Source organism: Oryx dammah, unplaced genomic scaffold (genome assembly GCF_014754425.2).
Source record: "Oryx dammah isolate SB20612 unplaced genomic scaffold, SCBI_Odam_1.1 HiC_scaffold_3, whole genome shotgun sequence".
In the NCBI taxonomy this organism is placed as follows: domain Eukaryota; kingdom Metazoa; phylum Chordata; class Mammalia; order Artiodactyla; family Bovidae; genus Oryx; species Oryx dammah.
The window spans coordinates 10728204-10749661 of NW_024070187.1; the positions used below are offsets into that span (position 1 = coordinate 10728204).

The 21458-nt window shown below is 42.0% G+C and overlaps 1 protein-coding gene across 1 annotated transcript in view; it reads right to left on the minus strand.

Moving 5' to 3' along the window:
- The window catches only part of UGT8 (UDP glycosyltransferase 8), a 103015-nt gene that overhangs the window by 49983 nt on the left and 31574 nt on the right, over positions 1-21458 (minus strand). The window contains exon 2 of the mRNA XM_040237409.1: positions 16924-17747. Coding sequence (XP_040093343.1) covers positions 16924-17745 — 822 coding nt within the window. The 5' untranslated portion in view covers positions 17746-17747. The remainder of the gene's footprint in view (positions 1-16923; positions 17748-21458) is intronic.

The following is a 21458-nucleotide window of genomic DNA, read 5'->3' on the forward strand; positions in this document are numbered from 1 at the left end:
CTGACCTCTGACCCGGAGGCTAGGGGTGCCAAACATTCCCTCTGCCAATAAGACCAGTATAATTTATAGTTAGCGCTCTGTAATTCTGATTCCTCCCCGTCGGGCCATACGAGGAGCCACCCAGTTCAAACTCCTGTTGTTCAAGGGTCAGCTGTCTATATTCGTCTAATTCCGAGGGGTGCCCTTTCAACTGTACCAGTGGACTGATGTAGCAGACGTGAGGCTATTAAAGATGAGCACAAAAAGTACTTTGCTGCTATTATCTACTTGTTATTGTTGTTGTTTAGTCACTAAGTTATGTGCGACTCTTTGCGACCCCAAGGACTGTAGCCCTCCAGGCTCCTCTGTCCATGGGATTTCCCAGGCAAGGATACTGGAGTGGGTTACCATTTCCTTCTCCGGAGGATCTTCCCAACCCAGGGACTGAACCCACATCTCCTGCACTGGCAGGCGGATTCTTTACTACTGGGGAAGCCCCAAAGAGATCATAGGTTCTTGTATATTGATTAAGCAATTATCTACTTAGCAACAACTAAAGCTGTCCAGTGATATATACGACCACATGCACATGCTTCCAACTAATACATGGGAACACCTGATTTGGTAGCAATGATAACTGATGGACTTCCCTTCCAGAAACACCCACTCCTTGGATCCTAAAACATGCCTTTTTCCTGGTTATGCTTCACATCTCAGGTGCTGACACTTCTCAGAGTTCCTGGAGGTTCCTATGCCTTTAACCAACCTGTACAAGGTCGAGGCCCAGGGACTCAAACCCAAGTCCTCTTCTCTTTCTACTCCTCTCTATTAGTAACCTCATTTTTTCCCACCGCTTCGGTACAGTCTTCTTGAAGATCATCCCCACATTTGAACAGCAAGTCTGGCCTTTCCCGTCAAATCCATGTTCAGAGATCCACAGGTTTCTCAAATTCAGTACGTCCCAAACCGAACAATGTGTTTTCCCTCAAAAATCTGTTCATTGCCTAGTCTTTCCATGCAGCAAATGCCTCCTACTGGGTTATTTAAGCAGGAAACCTGGCTGTTTGAAAGTGTCCCCACTCCCCAGATTGGACCTTAGTTAATTCTACCCCCCAGTGCACCTGGAATCATCTCTCTCTCACGACATCCACATTCATCAACCCACCTCCCTGAGCTACAGCCACATGCACTCAACTGGTCCTCCCAGCTTCTCGCTTTCTCTTCTATAATACTATCTTCACAAAGCAACCAGAGGGAGTCTTTCTAAATGCAAACCCCATCAGGTTTTACTCATTTGGTGAAATCCACTGGCTCAGATGGTAAAGAATCCGCCTGCCAATGCAGGAGACCCAGGTTTGATCCCTAGGTTGAGAAGATCTGGAGGAGAGCATGGCAGCCCACTCCAGTGTTCTTGCCTGGATCATCCCATGGATCGAGGAGCCTGGTGGGCTGCAGTCCATGGGGTCGCAAAGAGTCAGAAACAACTGAGTGACTAACACTTTGACTATTCAGGGAAATCTATACCCCTTGTAGTGACAGGCTCTTTGCTCACCTCTCCAAACCCAGCTGAACCACCTGCCCAAGCCTCAGGCCTTCAGCTTCGCTGATCTTTCAAAGTGCAAGTGTCTCCCTACCGGGGAACAGGTGGGTCCCCTGCCAGGAAAGCTTTCCACCCTGTGGCTTCACCTTCTCCTGAGACCCTACCCAGTCGCCCGAGAAGACTCCCTGTTCTCTATCATTGCGCCCCACTGGTTTCCTTGCTGGTAGTTTAGCATCAAAATTGTCCATCTTATTATCCACCTACATCTTTTCTAGTCATTTCTCCCCTTAGACTATAAGCAGTGCTTGATGAAGGTAAAAGAGGAGAGTGGAAAAAGTTGGCTTAAAACTCAACACTCAAAAAACTAAATTCATGGCATTCAGTACCATCACTTCATGCCAAATAGATGAGGAATAAAATGGAAACAGTGGCAGATTTATTTTTTTGGCCTCCAAAACCACTGTAGACGGTGACTGCAGGCATGAAATTAAGACGCTTGCTCCTTGGAGGAAAAGTATGACAAACCTAGACAGTGTATTTAAAAGCAGAGACATCACTTTGCTGACAAAAGTCCGTATAGTCGAAGCTATAATTTTCCTGTAGTTATGTAGAGATATGAGAACTGGACTGTAAAGAAGGCTGAGCACCAAAGACTAGATGCCTCTGAACTGTTGTGTTGGAGAAGACTCTTGAGAGTCCCTGGGCTAGCAAGATCAAACCAGTCAATCCTAAAGGAAGTCAACCCTGAATATTCATTGGAAGGACTGAGGCTGAAAATGAAGCTTCAACATGTTGGCCACCTGATGTAAAGGGCCATCTCACTGGAAAAGACTCTGATGCTGGGAAAAATGGAGGGCAGAAGGAGAAAGGGGCAACAGAGGATGGCATCACTGATTCAACGGGTATGAGTCTGAGCTAACTCAGGGAGACAGTGAAGGACAGGGAAGCCTGGCGTGTTGCAGTCTGTGGGGTTGCAAAGAGCTGGACACGACTTAGCAACTGAACAACAAGCATAAATGAAGAAACTATGATTTATACTTAACATTGCTAGCCTGGTGCCAGGCACATACTTGGCACTCAAAAAGCATGCACTGAAAATATAACTCAAGAGCTATCTATCCCTTCTATGAGTGGGCATCCCTTTGTGTTTTACAAAACGTTTGCCCTGCCACACACAAGGAGAAGTTCTCAATGGACTTTGCACTGAAAAAGAAAACCTTAAGTTGGTTTAACTGTTTCTCACACTGGGCTAACAATGCTAGGCAAGGAAATTAACTATTAGCCTCAGGATTTTAATAATATTTATCAAGCCATTCGAGCTGCTTTTTATAAAAGCTCTGGGAATTTATCATTTAAAAACATTTTACCCCAGTTTTGCTAAATAACCTGGGCAAATGCATCAGCTTTTACAACTTGAAATTATATTAATTCAAAATATATGTTTAAGGGCCTATGCTTTGCAAAGCGCTGCAGAACTAGGTATGAAAGTGGGTGGGATATAAATGATGACTAAACTGGGAACCCTGTTCTCAGAGAGTTTCTTCCACTACTCTTTCTGAAAGGTCTTCAGTTTTTCAGAACCTAGTGATTTTTTTAGAGATCTATGCAGCTGAAATCTTTGCAGATACTATCAAAAGGACTCTTCTCTAGATCTAATTGAGCATAAAGCAATTCGAAGCAACAGACAATTATTAAGTAGTTACTATATTCAAAGAAGTATAAAATCAGGTCAGCCTATTTTGCCAGGTTTATTCTTACTGGATCATACATCTAGGGGGGAAAAGAGAGAAGCACATTGAAGGAAAATATTCATGACATTAAGTTTTCCCCTCTTGCATTTGAACACCATAACTCTTCCAAAAGACACTCTGACAAAAAGTCATCCGTATGAAATAATCTAAGAAAATGACTTTTTAATAGGCACTCTTCTCTTTCAGGTGGACAAACATTTTAAGGAAAAAAGCAGACAGGCTTTCTCTGTCTCATGCCTCTCTCTCTCTCTCTTACAGCACTTTCTAAAACAAATGCTCGCCAGTCTAGGTTCGATGCAGGATACAGGATGCTTGGGGCTGGTGCACTGGGATGACCAGAGAGATGGTATGGGGAGGGAGGTGGGAGGGGGGTTCAGGATTGGGAACACGTGTACACCCGTGGCAGATTCATGTTGATATATGGCAAAACCAATACAGTATTGTAAAGTAAAATAAAGTAAAAAAATAAATAAATAAAAATTAAAAAGTAAAACAAATGCTCTGTTAAAAGGCTAATTAACTGACTGCATTTATACTGACAGAATCAGAAATCTTGACCTTCCTACTAACAACAGTGATTCCTACAACAGCGATAAATGCTGCTTTACAAAAATACACCTTGACAGAAAGCCGAAAGAGGACAGTGGAGGAATGCGTATCGCGTTCTGATCCAGGCGGCGTGCGGCTGGCAGCACAGCTGGGTTTAATTGTGCAGAAGGTCTCCTGGGCTGTTGCTGCTGCTGCTGCTAAGTCGCTTCAGTCGTGCCCGACCCTGTGCGACCCCACAGACGGCAGCCCACCAGGCTCCCCCGTCCCTGGGATTCTCCAGGCAAGAACACCGGAGTGGGGTGCCATTGCCTTCTCCAACTGCTTCATTATCAGGGTTTAAAGAACAGGCCTCCCAGCACCAACATGCAGCGTTCTGGTCTCTACAGCTTCATCACTTTCCCTTTGGCGCCCAGTTCCTGCCATGAATATAGGCACTGTGGGAGCTCTTGCCACACTTTTCCCTGCGCTCGGCGAATGACGCTGAATCATCCGCACTGTGTGAGGAGCGGTTTTCTAGATACTATGACTTCAGGGGAATAAGAATATATTCTGGGTTAAGAAGTACCTGAAAAAGTCCACCCCACTACTTCAATGCCTGTTTCTCTTTGGCTATCTGTCCTGTTTTCCTGCTACAAAAATATCCATTATAAAGCCACTCCTGGCCCAGGACAACACTGGGTTTATCAGGCAGGGACCAGTTTTGGCTTATGTGCATGCTCAGGGTTTGCTGATTTATAAGAGAGATGCCTTCAAAGTAAAAAGATAAAAGTGGTTGTCACAGTGTAAAAAACACAGGTTTCCCTTGAACAACATGGGTTTGAACTACATGGATCCACTTACACACTGATTTTTGCAATACTAAATACTACCATAGTACATGACCCATGGTCAGTTGAATCCACAAATGAGGAAGTTTGAATAAAGAGGAACTGTGTACACAGATACTACTATAAATTACACGTGGATTTTGAGGGCACAAAGGGTCAACATCCCAACCCCTGTGTTGTCAATGGTCAGCTGTATTTTCTGAATAAGCAAGATAATATAAAGACTGACTCTAAAAACCAAACCCTCATTTTATTTATAAGAGATATATTAACATCTTATAAATACAAAAAATGTTTGATTGGTAGTGAGCATTTACAGAATGCTATATAGTAAATACGGAGAAGGCAATGGCACCCCACTCCAGTACTCTTGCCTGGACAATCTCATGGATGGAGGAGCCTGGTGGGCTGCAGTCCATGGGGTCGCAAAGAGTCGGGCACGACTGAGCGACTTCACTTTCACTTTTCACTTTCACGCACTGGAGAAGGAAATGGCAACCCACTCCAGAATTCTTGCCTGGAGAATCCCAGGGACAGAGGGGCCTAGTGGGCTGCTGTCTATGGGGTCACACAGAGTCGGACATGACTGAAGCGACTTAGCAGCAGCAGCAGCAGCAGCAGCATATAGTAAATAACACCCTGCTTGTTACTAGATTTTGGACAAAGGATTGCACATAAAAGCTAAAAGTACCTTAGCACATGACTTCTTATAATTTGAGAAAAAGGCATTTATGTAATATGACTTTAAAATCACAGCCTGCTTTGATCTCATGCTGTATATTAATCTGAGATAAAATATCTTCAGAGTGTTATTAAAAAAAGACAGTGCTGCAGATGAAGGAAAATAGTGAGAAGAGTTGAAGGCTATATGAATATGGCTGCACATGGATGTTCTATTTAGACCTGCTTCCTAGAGCAAGGGCTGACACATCAACAGCATCATCATAATTTCTCAAAACAAAATGATAAGGCAATGAGTTCTCCAGATATACAATGGAACCCATGGCTCTCCTAGTCCTTGAAATCTAGATACGTATATACATTTATGGTGGTACAATTTATACTGAAAGTAATTTTCTAGAAGAGAAAAAACCCTATAATGATGAGGAAAAAATTATTCTCAGACAAAATATATTACATGCTGTAATTAAAATGTATAATTTGTGCAGACCGTCTGAATCTAGGTCAGTGGTTCCCACAGTGTGGTTAGTCCTTAGACCAGCAACAGCAGCCTCACCATGACATAGGAACTCGTTACAAATGAGTAAGGCCCATCTCAGGCCTCCCAACTGGCCCTACAATACACTTTTAACAAGAATGTAATGGGATTCTGACATAAACAATACTGTGGCGAGTGAAAGAATCAGACAGAAGCGACAGCTTGCGCAGATGACAGAGATCTAGGCAGAAGTAAGGACAAACACTGAAGTTGACTGCAGAGTCTGCACTTCAGATCTTAGAAGAAAATGTCAAACTTTTTTTTTTTTTTTTGAAGGTCCTATCTGACTTTTTGTGACCCCATGAACTACAGCCTGCCAGGTTCCTCCATGGAATTTACCAGGCAAGAATACAGGAGTGGGGAGCCAGTCCCTTCCCCAGGGGATCTTCTCAAACCAGGGACCATACCTGGGTCTCCTGAATTGCAGGCAGATTCTTATCATCTGAGCCACCAGTACAGGGTTATCTAATCTAATAATCTAGTGCAGCAGGGTCACAGTGTGGAGGAGAATCTGGGTAGAATCTCTGGCTAGGAGGCAGGTATTTATTCGTTTGGAGCATCTCCTTAGGTCCGACAGGAATGAGAAGCACAGAGGAGGAGAAGGAACAAGGATGGAGCCCGCAGAACAGGGCTGGAGTCGCTGCTCCTCCATTTAAAGGACTGAAAATCCACAGATAACATCACTGAGCTTAAGCCAGCATCTGGAAGCACCAGGAGGGCACTCCCTGAGCAGGACATACCTGTCAGCTTCTGCTCATTTCTTAAGGCTCAGATGTCTAAACCCCATATAGTTTGCTTGCTCTTTTGCTTCTACATCAGTGAGAAAGAGGATGAAGGAAAGAGAGATAAACATCCCCAAGATGGAAGGAGAAGGACCAAGGGCCAGCCCCTGGAATGAGCAGGGGTGATGCCACAGGCACTTCCTCCACCTCTGAAACCGTTCCTCTTGTTTGCCAGGTGGAAGACAGCAGGTGAAAGTGATTTAGTAACCAGAGCTCATCTTCAGTAATGAGAATTATTGGAATAATAGTAAGAACAAGAACTATCCCCACCAGGCATTGCCACGGCTCTCATTCCCCGAAACCCTCTGAAGTAAGCACTGCCATCCTCACTTTAAGGAGGCTGGCACCCTCCCTCTCCAAGTCTTATTAAGGCCAAGATTAAAGCCCAGGGCCATTTGGCTGAAAAAGCCCATGTTTTTCCATCTGGCTACTGTGCCACAGCCCCTGGACATTTTGGTATAAAAAATTCCGTAAACAAAACTATGAAATGGGTAGCTTGTCTCCAGAGCCACCACTTCCTCAGAAGCTCAGGCTCACTTGGTCCTTTCTGTCAAAATCTGCACTCAGGAATAGATCTGACAAACTCATGGACAGTAGCGATTTCCGTTCCAAACTGTTTGGCTTGGAATGAGAGTATTTGTGAAAAATATTATTCTAAAAACTGGAGCAACTATTTAATTGTGAGAATTACTATTTGTAAATATGATCGGTTAAAAAATATTTTCCTTGACATTGCCACTGTCTAACATCTAAATGAACAACTCTGCTGGGCATCTTAAAGTTTAAATACTCAATAGAAGAGAAAGAAAGGTGTTTAAAAATTATGTCAGACTTCACTTTCAATTATATTTGGGTCTCTAAAGGTATCAGAAAACTCTTGCAAGCCTATAATGCTTACAGAAGCAACTGATAAGCTATTCAAAACTACAGTGCAGCTTAGAAAACCTCCGTATCAGTGAACTAAACAGTAACTTGTCGATAGTTGCAACACTGCCCAATTTACTTCCTGGAACGATTTACGTAGTCAGGTAATCTGGTTTCTCACTGCAAAATAAAGACAAAATATATGATCCATGTACAAAATTTCTGCAAGAAATATCTGCGACACTTCACATTACTGAATTACCATGGTGGTGCTGAGTGCTCCTTCACTTAGGCCTGCCCAACTCTTTTGCAAAGTTATGGACTACACAACCCACCAGGCTCCTCTGTTCATGGAATTTTTCCAGGCAAGGATACTGGAGCGGGTTGCCATTTTCTCCTCCAGGGGATCTTCCCAACCCAGGGACTGAACCTGTGTCTTCTGCATCTCCAGTATTTGACAGGTAAATTCTTTACCAATGAGCCACCTAGGAAGCCTATAAATTCCCTTATGCCCAACTATCATGCTGTGGTGAATCTTTCAGCTAAGAATTAGTAGTTGAAATTAAATCATTCATCTCTTCCAAATGTTATAGTTCTCAATCTTCTGATCCCTGCATAGCTACCAATAGAGCACATGAATAAAGACACCCTAAAAAATTATTTGTAGGTGATGGTATCCAAAATTAAGGACCAACTATAAAACATATAGATTAAATTATACTTACTTAAAAGAGGACAATTTACTTAAAAATTATTTGTAGGTGATGGTATCCAAAATTAAGAACCAACTATAAAACATATAGATTAAATTATACTTACTTAAAAGAGGACAACTTACTTAAGAGGAGATATACTGATATCTCTAGCTTTATATTTCAAGAAATAATTTATAAGCAACCTACTATTTCAATAGCCTTCAGTTCAGTCGCTCAGTCGTGTCTGACTCTTTGTGACCCATGGACTTCAGTATGCCAGGCTTCCCTGTCCATCACCATCAGTTCAGTTGAGTCGCTCAGTCGTGTCTAAATCTTTGCGACCCCATGAATCGCAGCACGCCTGTCCATCGCCAACTCCCAGAGTTCACTCAGACTTGCGTTCATTGAGTCAGTGATGCCATCCAGCCATCTCATTCTCTGTCGTCCCCTTCTCCTCCTGCCCCCAATCCCTCCGAGCATCAAACTTTTTCCAACGAGTCATCTCTTCGCATGAGGTGGCCCAAGTACTGGAGTTTCAGCTTTAGCATCATTCCTTCCAAAGAAATCCCAGGGTTGATCTCCTTCAGAATGGACTGGTTGGATCTCCTTGCAGTCCAAGGGACTCTCAAGAGTCTTCAACACCACAGTTCAAAAGAATCAATTCTTCGGCACTCAGCCTTCTTCACAGTTCAACTCTCACATCCATACATGACCACTGGAAAAACCACAGCCTTGACTAGACGGACCTTAGTCGGCAAAGTCATGTCTCTGCTTTTGAATATGCTATTTAGGTTGGTCAGAACTTTTCTTCCAAGGAGTAAGCGTCTTTTAATTTCATGGCTGCAATCACCATCTGCAGTGATTTTGGAGCCCCCCAAAATAAAGTCTGACACTGTTTCCACTGTTTCTCCATCTATTTCCCATGAAGTGATGGGACCAGATGCCATGATCTTTGTTTTCTGAATGTTGAGCTTTAAGCCAACTTTTTCACTCTCCTCTTTCACTTTCATCAAGAGGCTTTTTAGTTCCTCTTCACTTACTGCCGTAAGGGTGATGTCATCTGCATATCTGAGGTGATTGATATTTCTCCCGGCAATCTTGATTCCAGCTTGTGTTTCTTCCAGTCCAGCATTTCTCATGATGTACTCTGCACAGAAGTTAAATAAGCAGGGTGACAATATACAGCCTTGATGTACTCCTTTTCCTATCTGGAACCAGTCTGATGTTCCATGTCCAGTTCTAACTGTTGCTTCCTGATCTGCATATAGGTTTCTCAAGAGGCAGGTCAGGTGGTCTGGTATTCCCATCTGTTTCAGAATTTTCCACTGTTGATTGTGATCCACACAGTCAAAGGCTTTGGCATAGTCAATAAAGCAGAAGTAGATGTTTTTCTGGAACTCTCTTGCTTTTTCCATGATCCAGAGGATGTTGGCAATTTGATCTCTGGTTCCTCTGCCTTTTCTAAAACCAGCCTGAACATCAGGGAGTTCACAGTTCATGTATTGCTGAGGCCTGGCTTGGAGAATTTTGAGCATTACTTTACTAGCATGTGAGATGAGTGCAATTGTGTGGTAGTCTGAGCATTCTTCGGCATTGCCTTTCTTTGGGATTGGAATGAAAACTGACCTTTTCCAGTCCTGTGGCCACTGCTGAGTTTTCCAAATTTGCTGGCATATTGAGTGTAGCACTTTCACAGCATCATCTTTCAGGATTTGAAATAGCTCTACTGGAATTCCATCACCTCCACTAGCTTTGTTCATAGTGATGCTTTCTAAGGCCCATTTGACTTCACATTCCAAGATGTCTGGTTCTAGATGAGTGATCACACCATCGTGATTATCTGGGTCATGAAAATCCTTTTTGTACAGTTCTTCTGTGTATTCATGCCATCTCTTCTTAATATCTTCCGCTTCTGTTACGTCCATAACATTTCTGTCCTTTATTGAGCCTTCATCTTTGCATGAAATGTTCCCTTGGTATCTCTAATTTTCTTGAAGAGATCTCTTGTCTTTCCCATTCTGTTCTTTTCCTCTATTTCTTTGCATTGCTCACTGAGGAAGGCTTTCTTATCTCTTCTTTCTGTTCTTTGGAACTCTGCATTCAGATGCTTACATCTTTCCTTTTCTCCTTTCCTTTCACTTCTCTTCTTTTCACAGCTATTTGTAAGGCCACCCCAGACAGCCATTTTGCTTTTTTGCATTTCTTTTCCATGGGGATGGTCTTGATCCCTGTCTCCTGTACAATGTCATGAACCTCATTCCATAGTTCATCAGGCACTCTATCTATCAGATCTACGCCCTTCAATCTATTTCTCACTTCCACTGTATAATCACAAGGGATTTGATTTAGGTCATACCTGAATGGTCTAGCGGTTTTCCCTACTTTCTTCAATTTAAGTCTGAATTTGGTAATAAGGAGTTCATGATCTGAGCCACAGTCAGCTCCCGGTCTTGTTTTTGTTGACTGTATAGAGCTTCTCCATCTTTGGCTGCAGAGAATATAATCAATCTGATTTCGGTGTTGACCATCTGGAGATGTCCATGTGTAGAGTCTTCTCTTGTGTTGTTGGAAGAGGGTGTTTGCTGTGACCAGTGCCTTTTCTTGGCAAAACCCTATTAGTCTTTGCCCTGCTTCATTCCACATTCCTAGGCCAAATTTGCCTGTTACTCCAGGTGTTTCTTGACTTCCTACTTTTGCATTCAAGTCCCCTATAATGAAAAGGACATCTTTTTTGGGTGTTAGTTCTAAAAGGTCCATCACCTTATGGACCATTCCCATATTTGCTGCAACCCTGGATCAGTCTGTTAGCCCCAGTGACTGTGGTCCCATAACTCAGCCCAGACATTCATTCACTCTTGGGGAAGCCAGCTTTCCATTTCCATATGTAATAATAAGGAAAGGCTTCCAGGTGACTCAATGAAAACTACATGTAAAAAGCCACTGTTTCGCTCCTCAGTTTTATTCTTCTTCTCATGACCTGATCTGCTCACAAGTGGGTTAATCTAATGAATCTGGTGCCCTATGTCTCTTCCCCCACTCCTCCTCCCCCAGACCTTTCTCTGTGAGGGAGTTCTGGCAAATGACAGAATGAACAACAGCGAGGATCTCATGACCCTGTCCTTGGCCTCTGGCTCTTTCTTATCTCTGTTCATCTTTTTATTTTATCTGTGTCTCTCTCCAGGACTGTTTCCCTAATTTAAAAGAATGTCTGTACAAATGGTGCAATGAAAATGCCTTTCACACCCCTAGCCTGGCAATAAACCAAATGAGGGTCATACCCTCCCAAGCCATCTTAACACAGCAATAGTGCCTGAGTACCACTGGTCCTGTTCACATGCATATCTGGAACACTCTAGGGACCATTTAGCTCACCAACTGGTGAGCAGTGAGATGATCACCTTTTCTCAATATTGTATCATTAAGTAGCTATCCTAATTCACTACAAGAACTTGGAATGTTAGGTTACTTAATGGCTGCAATGGCATCTGAACATAAATTTGGAATAAACAAATAATGGTCATACTATCAACAATATTGTTATACTCACTGAATCACCTATTTTATGGCAACAATTTCTATTTGATGCATTTCATTTAATTTTTAACAGTTTTTGAATGACTACCATTTTCCAGGCACTCAGGGTACAAAGGTTATCCACCTTGTTGTCCACCCTTTAAGGCATCCACACCCTAGTAGGGGAGAAAACCATGTGAAAAACCAATAATTAAGATACAATCTGTTAGGTGCAATGACAGTTCAGGGCTGTAGAAGGTGAAAAGTGGCAGAGATCAGCAGCTTAGCAGGGTTAGACCACTTTCTGCCAATGGGAAAGCATGTAAAATTTATCACCTCAAACATGTGAGTTTTAATAATCAAAAGACTCCCTAAGTAAATGTACTATTCTTTGGGAGGATTATTGTTATTATCTCCTAGTCAAACTACTAAAAGCTATAGTCACCCCCTATTAGATATTATTATTTATTTCATCCACATTTAATACTTGAAGGATCTAGTCAAATGGGGGACTTTTTACAGACTTCCTTCCTGGTGGAAGTAAACCTTCAAAAAAAAATTGTTTCTATGTTCTCTACCACACTGTAATGATAGAGATAAGCCACAATATGGATACAGTCCAATCTAAACCTCTTCCTCTAAAGGTCCTTACTCCTACTGTAGGCAGTCGGTAGTAAATAGTATGAGTCAGGCACATGCATTTAGAAATCATTATCAGTGTAGACAATTTCTTCACTCTACACCAAGACAACATTTTGTAATCAGAAGGCTTTGGATTCTGGCTGATTTCTATCATTAAATCTCTGAAACACAAGTGTTAGTCTCTCAGTCAGGCGCGACTCTTTGCAAGCCATGGACTGTAGCCTGCCAGGCTTCTCTGTCCATTGGTTTTCCTAGGAAAGAATACTGCAGTGGGTTGCCATTTCTTTCTCCAAGGAGGGGTACAAATGGCGTGACTTTACTGTCATATTAAGTCCTCATAATCTTTGAGCTATCAAATAAAGATGAATGAAATTGTCTCTGCATAGTTTTCAATACGTTGTGCTTAGTTGCTCAGTCGTGTCCAACTCTTTGCAAGCCCGAGGACTGTAGCCCACCAGGCTCCTCTGTCCATGGGCTTCTCCAGGCAAGAATACTGGAGTGGGTTGCCATTCCCTTCTCCAGAGGAACTTCCTAACCCAGGGATCGAACCCAGGTCTCCTGCATTACAAGCAGATTCTTACCGGTATGAGCTACAGGAAAGTTCCTTGAATATGCTGCTGCTGCTAAGTCACTTCAGTCGTGTCTGACTCTGTGCGACCCCACAGACGGCAGCCCACCAGGCTCCCCCGTCTCTGGGATTCTCCAGGCAAGAACACTGGAGTGGGCTGCCATTTCCTTCTCCAATGCATGAAAGTGAAAGTGAAGTCACTCAGTCGTCTCCGACTCCTAGCGACCCCATGGACTGCAGCCTTCCAGGCTCCTCCGTCCATGGGATTTTCCAGGCAAGAGTACTGGAGTGGGTGCCATCGCCTTCTCCGAATATGCTATAAATGTGTAAATGAGTAAAATGTGTAAATGAGTAAAATGAGTAACAAGAGATGCAGGCATCTTGACAAAATATCTAATTCATAGGAAAACAATCCATGTTTCACCTAGCTGTGCCACAAATTGTGTGGCCTGGATAAGACACTCAGATCCTTTTAATCTCGTATGTGACAAGTGAATGGGTCACTTCCTGTATTTTGAGGTGGAAAAGTGGAGCTGAACTAGACCCTCTCTAGAGTTTCTTTAGGCTCAAACATTGTGAAAGCTTCTGAAAACATGTCATTTAGACATTTTCTCTACCTTTTTATCCCAGGCTGTGAAAAGAAGTCTCACTGTCAAATCATTTCTAGACATCTGGAAAACTCAATCCACTGCCAGTGTAAGACACCAAGGCAGTTAACAATTAAGCTGTTATTAGTGAATCATGTATTCTAAGAGGCCACTTGCTGGGCTCTATTATCTTACTGTCACAACTGTGACCTATAAATAATACAGGCATTTGAGAAACTCATTAACTTTTAGAACGCTGAGGTACAGTTTATTGTATCAAACAAATCCACTAGAGAAATCTCAATAGAAATGCACGTGTTCCAAAGCATATAAAACCTCACTAGGGTAGGGAACATATGAATGAATAAGACCCACCACTCTTCAAAATTCTCCCTATTGAAGAACTCTGTAAATGGAACACTGAAGTGAAAATGGCCCTTCACACTTTATAACCTCACAGATTTTCAATGATACTAATATACTTATTCCTGATGGTTCAGTGGGTAAAGAACCTGTCTGAATACAGGAGACACAGGAGATGTGCGTTCGACCCCTGGGTTGGAAAGACCTCCTGGAGGAGGAAATGGCAACCCATTCCAATATTCTTGCCTGGAGAATCCCAGCAATAGAGGAGTCTGGGGGGCCATAATCCAAGAGGATGCAAAAAGTCAGACATGACTGAGCACACACACACTCATCTAGGTTCACACACCTAACACATACTCCTGCCAGATGTGTATATTTCTGAGTGTGACACCTCTCAGAGCCAAAGCAATACTTGTAAATAAGGAGCTGCTGCTGCTGCTGCTAAGTCGCTTCAGTCGTGTCTGACTCTGTGCGACCCCACAGACGGCACCCCACCAGGTCCCCCTGTCCCTGGGATTCTCCAGGCAAGAACACCGGAGTGGGTTGCCATTTCCTCCCCCAACGCATGAAAGTGAAAACAAATAAGGAGCACATACTCAAAAGAATAATTACAAAATGCCCAGAGAGGAAAAAAAGAACAGGGAAGCCCACAAATTGGGTCAAACTGGTGCCAAACTAGAAATCATGGCAAGTCAGAAAACATCCTGGGTAATAACATTATAGGAAATTCCAAAAACCACGCAAAAGATGCTTTTAAAGCAAAACAAAGTATACAGTAACCCAGTTTATCCACATGGCATATGTTCCAAGACCCCCGGTGGATGCTCAAAATCTTAATAATACTGAACCCTATATATACCAAGCTCTTTCCTACACATACATACCTATGATGAAGCTTAATTTACAAATCAGGCACAGTAGGGGATCAATAATAATGACTAAACAGAAAATAGATCACAATACACTGCAGTAGACATTATGTGAATGCGGTTTCTCTCAGTATCTTATTGGGCTCTACTCTCCCTTCGTGCGATGACATGAGATGAGACATGATCAGATGGAGTAAGGCCAATGACTCGGGCGTTACGATACGGAGTTAGGCTACAGCGGGAGCATCATCTGCTCCAGGTGACGCTGGATCACAGAGCCACGATGATGCCGTTGGCTGGAGGTCAGAAGCAGACCACGTGGACGGATGGGGATTCAGGGCAGCACGGAGCAGGGCCGAGATGGACCACATAAGATATCGTACTTCACTACTCAAAACAATGTACAATTTAAAACTTACACATTGTTGATTTATGGAATTTTCCAGTTAATATTTTCATATTATAGTTGATCGAGGATAACTGAGCTCCAGATAAGGAGGGCCTACTGTAATGAAGCCATAAGGACATATGCTATTTTACTAAGCATACAATGGTGTTCTGTACTTACCGTTCAAGCTGCTACAACACAGCAAAAATGAACATCACTAATTCCTTCTTCCGTATAAAGAGGGGAGACAGTATTCAAACAAAATTTCAAAGGAACGGGCAAAACGGCAGTGCTCTGGTTGGGAAAAGATGAAGACTTGAAGGGAGCAGGGCTGATATGCCCGACATTAGGAATGGCTCAGTTCAGGTAGAGATAAACTTGATTCCGGGACTTCTAGAAGCTATTTCTGAAGTTTGATTTTAGATACTTTTAGGAAGGGGGTAATGCATCACACAGTGACTCTGAAACAGACTAATTAAATTTTCCAAGTGGGCTTGATAACGGCTGAGACAGCCTGAGATTAACCTTTATCCTTTACAGCTGGCATCAGAAAGAACAACTGCTATCTCTCACCGTCTTCAACAGCGGCAATCTAGGGTTTATGGGTCAAAGATCTGGCAAGTTCTATCTCATCATGTCACAGGAAATATATCAAAGTGTTATTTATTAAATGTGCTTCTAATGCAGGTGTGAGAGAAATCTACAGGCTATATATCCCAATCACCTTATTTCCCCAAGAGAAAATTCTGCCAGAGATTGTGCTTATGTGACACGTATAGGAGAAAACCTAGCCTGACTCTTCATCAAGACTCTGGCAGATTTCTTTAAATGTCGTGACCAGAGTTGGAAATGAACACTTTGACTGTTGTTGTGAGTGGCTGCTTTAAGAATTTTAAGAGTAGAAACGGTTGCAGTAGAGAAAAACATAGAACAGGCCCTACACTTCTGATAAATGCCATCAGAGGTTGAGTTTAAATCCAGAGTCAACCTGAGGCTGGAAATTCCACCACAACAACAGATATGCAATGTGGCTCCTATAGGTTTTGAGATACCTAATTGAAAAAAAAAAAAAAAAAACCAAACTAGGATGAATAATAGAACACAAGTGTATCTGCTGACAGCTCAGCCAGAAAGAAGAAATCAGGTTTGACTCAGAGAGTAAACAGGTTTTGTAAAAATGTAATTAATTCCATCTTTTTCAGGAAATCACAGCGAGACATGATTTCTTTAAATAGTTTTACTAACTTAAAATCAGCATCCTAGTCTGATGGAAGTTACTACCTCATTTTCATTGCTGGACATAAACTTTTTAGTGGTCATGACTGCTGAAAGAAGAACCACTACTAACATTGTTCTGCTTATTTGAGTTCACAGGACCTAACCTGGACATAGAGACTTGTGTTTGTGCTTTCTGGGGGAGATCAGAAGGAACTCTGTGTTTACTTAAAAGTGAAATCACTTACACTCACTAAAATAAACTATCTAACTCCATTCCTCTCAGAGTTATAACTTAATCAAAAATCTGCTTCTCAGTCAGTCTACTGACCATATGGCACAGTGGCCTCTTGGTGTTACGGAAACGCTCATTCAAAGCAGGAATGCGTTCCAGAGGAGTGGGGCACCCACAAATAAAAGGGTCTTGGCAGGTTCTGTGTCTTAATCACTTTTTAGAATAATAGCATCTATTATCCAACAATACCCAATCCCCTCTCTTCTAAAAATCCAAACTGGCAAACTGACATTTATATTAAGAAAAGATTACCAAGGAGTTCACCAAACCTTACTTCTGGCAGTGGGCTGGCCGGTTTGGTTAGGATTCCTCCTACATAAACAACATTAGGCAGGGTGGGTCTCGGGAACTCCAGGGCTACGTCTGTACACAGCATCCACAAGCTGGACCCGTGGACCAAGTCATACATGGACTTCTCCGGCAGCAGGTTGTACTTCTGCATGATCCTTTCATATTTGGGAAGAACCAGAAAGCTGATCCCTATTCTGGAAATGAGGTAAACGCCGGTGTTCTTCATCCTCTGCAGGAGGTTCATGTGGTCTGTGAGGAGTGAGTTAAACTCTGGGACGTAAGCCAAGGGTGCAGGAGCGCCCACTTCAGCGGGATACCAAAGGCCGGTTGAAAATACAGCATATTTAACCCCCAAGAGATGAGCTATCACAAATCCACACATGTCATTAGGGTCCACCAGCAGCAGGTCAAACTTCTCCTTTTTCAGACCCTGAATCAGGGCGTGGTTGCCAACCATCATGTCACAGTTCTTGGTATAGTGATCCAGTATGTCTAACAGTTCGATTGCTGTCAATCTCCCAGAGAAAATATTCCGCATTTTGGACTGCAGGAAAGCATCCGAGGTGGTACTGTTGAAGATCCCTGGGTAGCGCTGGAGGCTATAGTGATTAGATGGCGCGATGTCTCTGCCTTCAGAGAGGAGGAACACTGTATGGTGGCCTCTCTCGTGCAAGGCCGAGGCTAGTGTCTTGAAAATGTACATATGGCTTTCGAACATAATTGGCGGCACGATGATGATTTTGGCAGCCTTGGCTATCCCAACAGCACTCCATAGGAGCATGAAATACAGAGTGTAAGACTTCATAGCTGAAATGACAACCAGAAAACGGCTTAAAACAGACTGCAATCCACACCATTCAAAACCATCACAAAGATGCTTTCTCACAGGATCTGATGATCCAGTACTTTGTCTAAGGATGGCTTAAAAAAATTATCCCAGTATATGTTCTGTCTCTTCAATTCTGAAAGGTGTCTCCTAAAATATAGAATTGACAGTAAGACTGCCATAAACTGATATATATTTAAAATGTATCAGCTTTGGAACAATAGAGAACTCTTTTTTTTTTTTAACTTGAAATGAAACCTGTAAAATTGAATTTGAAAAAAAAAAACTCTCTTCATTGAATAAGAGCTATAAGCCATCTATGAAACCTTTGTTTATCTTTTAATTGAACATCAATGTTAATCCCAGGAAGAAGAGCCAAGACTTCTTATTTTGGGGTATATCAGCATGTATGTCTCTTTTAAAATCATTTTGTCACAGCAGTAACATTCCCCAATTATGACTAAAGCATACCAAAGAAAGACTGTGTATCAGAAAATCATTCTTTCAAGTAGTAAGTCTATAGAAAATAAGCTTTTCCACAGGAGAGAAAAATGACCTTTAATGTGACTTTCTCCTTTATCTAAATACCCTTAAGTATCCTGGCCAACTCTGTTTATGTAATTTATATCAATTGGCTGACTCATTTCAGGGCATTATCTAAAAGAGAAACCTTTAATACAAAAGTTCAAGCGGAAAAAAAAAAAAAGTTCAAGCGGGCTAACTGGATCTCAGTAAATACTTGTAAAAGAGATGGCTGATGAGTGCCTGTGTCCTTGACTATACTTCCTGTGTTGTACTTGTAACTCAGGTGCAAAGTACAAGTACACAGGATGGCTCATGTTTCTTCTACTCTTCTGCTTTACTAAAGTATATACAATAGTTAGAATCACCTTCTACCATTTTTTTAGAAATACCTATGTGGGCCACTGAATATGGAAACTTGCCCTACCTACCCAATATAATTTACATTTAGATTCTAAATTAGCCTCCAAATAGGGAAAGACCTAAACAATAATTACCCATGAGAATTGGACTTTTCTACTTCAAGGAACAACTCAAAATAGATTTACATGCAATCACCAAATCGATACCTGTGTTTACCCATCATATATTAACCATCCTGCTTATACAAATTCCTGCCATCTAAACGCAGTTTAAACAACTATACCTTCTCAACATTCAAACACTGCAAGAAACCTTAAAAAAAGAAAAAGTCAATAGCAGGCAAATGATAGATTCTTCCAACACCAAGATTAAACTATATTTCCAGATGCTTTTCAAACCAATTCCAAATGATACTATCATTAAGTTATCATTACTATAACAGTAAACTGAAGCAATATGTGTTATAAACATATGAAAGCCTATGTTAAATGTTGCCTGAATTAATGTGAGGCCTTTAAAAAAATAATTTGGAGCAAACATTGTTTCTATAACAATGAAGTTTAATCTATAATTACAATGTCAATGAAAGAAGAAAATTAAATAGCCAATTTTGGAGCAAACTTTGCAGGCCTTTATTCTCCTGTGTTGTCTCTCCAAATGTGTCTCTCTGATGTAGTCTTCTGGCAATAGTGGCGGGGGTTTAGTTGCTAAGTCACGTCCAACTCTTGTGACCCATGGACTGTAGGCCGTCAGGCTCCTCTGTCCATGGGCTTTCTCAGGAAAGAATACTGGAGTGGGTTGCCATTTCCTTCTCCAGCTTATTTTGCCAACCCAGGGATCAAACCCGGTTCTGCAATGCAGGCAGATTTTTTACCAACTGAGCCACCAGTGAAGCCCAGCCTTCTGCCCTTGCCAAGACAGGGAAAAAAGAATGGGAATTTTAAATAGACAAGTTATTAATTCTGAGAATGAGATCTATACAGAAAAGTTATTTCAGCTGAACTGTCCACTGCTGTGACTAATAGTGCCTGTTACTATTGGCATGTTCAAGAAGACCAACATCACGATGGACCAATGTTAGGCAACTGCTCTGCCAATTGTATTTCGCATTTAGCTGAGCAGATGGTGGGCATACTCCTTCAGCTGTAGTTGTAACTGTTACTTTAACATAAATCACTAAGAAACAAAAGATAACAGTAGGGAAACAAATGCTTTCACTGCATTTCTTGATTTTTTCTTTTAGTATTTTAGTAATTACTGCAAAGTAAAAAGAAATCACACAAAATGACTGTTTAATCACTGTTTAACTGCTTATGTTCTAGAACCACACTGTCCAACAGAACTACCTGTGATGAGGAAAATGGTCTATCTCCTTACCAGCCAATATGGGAGCCTCTAGTGAGCAATTCCCGGAGAAGGCGATGGCACCCCACTCCAGTACTCTTGCCTGGAAAATCCCATGGAAGGAGGGGCCTGGTGGGCTGCAGTCCATGGAGTCACTAGGAGTTGGACACGACTGAGCAACTTCACTTTCACTTTTCACTTTCATGCACTGGAGAAGGAAATGGCAACCCACTCCAGTGTTCTTGCCTGGAGAATCCCAGGGATGGCGGAGCCTGGTGGGCTGCCGTCTATGGGGTCGCTAGGAGTTGGGCGTGACTGAAGTGACTTAGTGGCAGCAGCAGCAGCAGCAGTGAGCAATTCCAAAGTGACTAGTGTGACTGAGGAGCATCTAAACTAGTATTGCACTGCATGTGTGTGTGTGCTGGTACCTTAGTCATGTCTGACTCTGCAACCTCATGGACTGTAGCCCAGCAGGCTCATCTGTCCATGGGATTTTCCAGGCAAGAATACTCGAGTGGGGTGCCATTCCCTTCTCCAGAGGATCTTTCTGACCCAGAAATTGAACCTAGGTCTCCTGCATTGCAGGCAGATATTTGACCATCTCCGCCACCAGTGGCTGTTGTATAACAAAATGAGGTTAGAAAAGGTACATAGACTCTGTACATGTAAATTATAAAACTATTCAGAAATGCCAATGTTCATATGATAAAATATCTTCTAAAAATAATGTCTACTAGGTCATCATACGTTTTCACGAAAAAGAACTGATTACCATCAAAGAAGCAGCATTTGCACAAGTGGGTTATTCACTATTCAAATACAAAGTTAATTATGAAGGATTACAATAGCACTTTAATCTCATAAATGTCACAGTTATGGATAACAGAAGGACTAACACAACTACCAATAAATGGTATGATCCTTGCTAATCCAGAAATATCACTCTGTGACAACTGAAAAGTTGGACTTCATTAATATTAAAATCTTCTTTGAGAAAGACAGTGTCAAGAGAATGAAAAGATAAGCACCAGACTGGAAGAAACATTTGCAAAATATATATATATATAAAAGGATTGCTACCAAGATATGTAAGGAAGGAACTCAAATCTCAACAATAAAAAAATAAATGACCTGATTTAAAAGGGGCTAAAGATCTTAACAGACATCTCACCAAAGAAAATACAGATATGAAGTAAAGCGATGAGAAGATATTCCACATCATATGTCATGAGGGCAATGCAAATTAAAATAATAATGACGACTTCCTTGGTGACTCAGTGGTAAAGAATCTGCCTGCCAATGCACAAGAGGTGGGGTCAACCCTGGTCCGAGATCAGAACAACTAAGGCCGTGCATCACAACTATTGAGCCCGTGCTCTGCAGCCCAGGAGCCACACGACTGAAGCCCTAACAGCCTGTGCTCCCCAACAAGAGAGGTGATCCCAATAAGAAGCCCGTACACC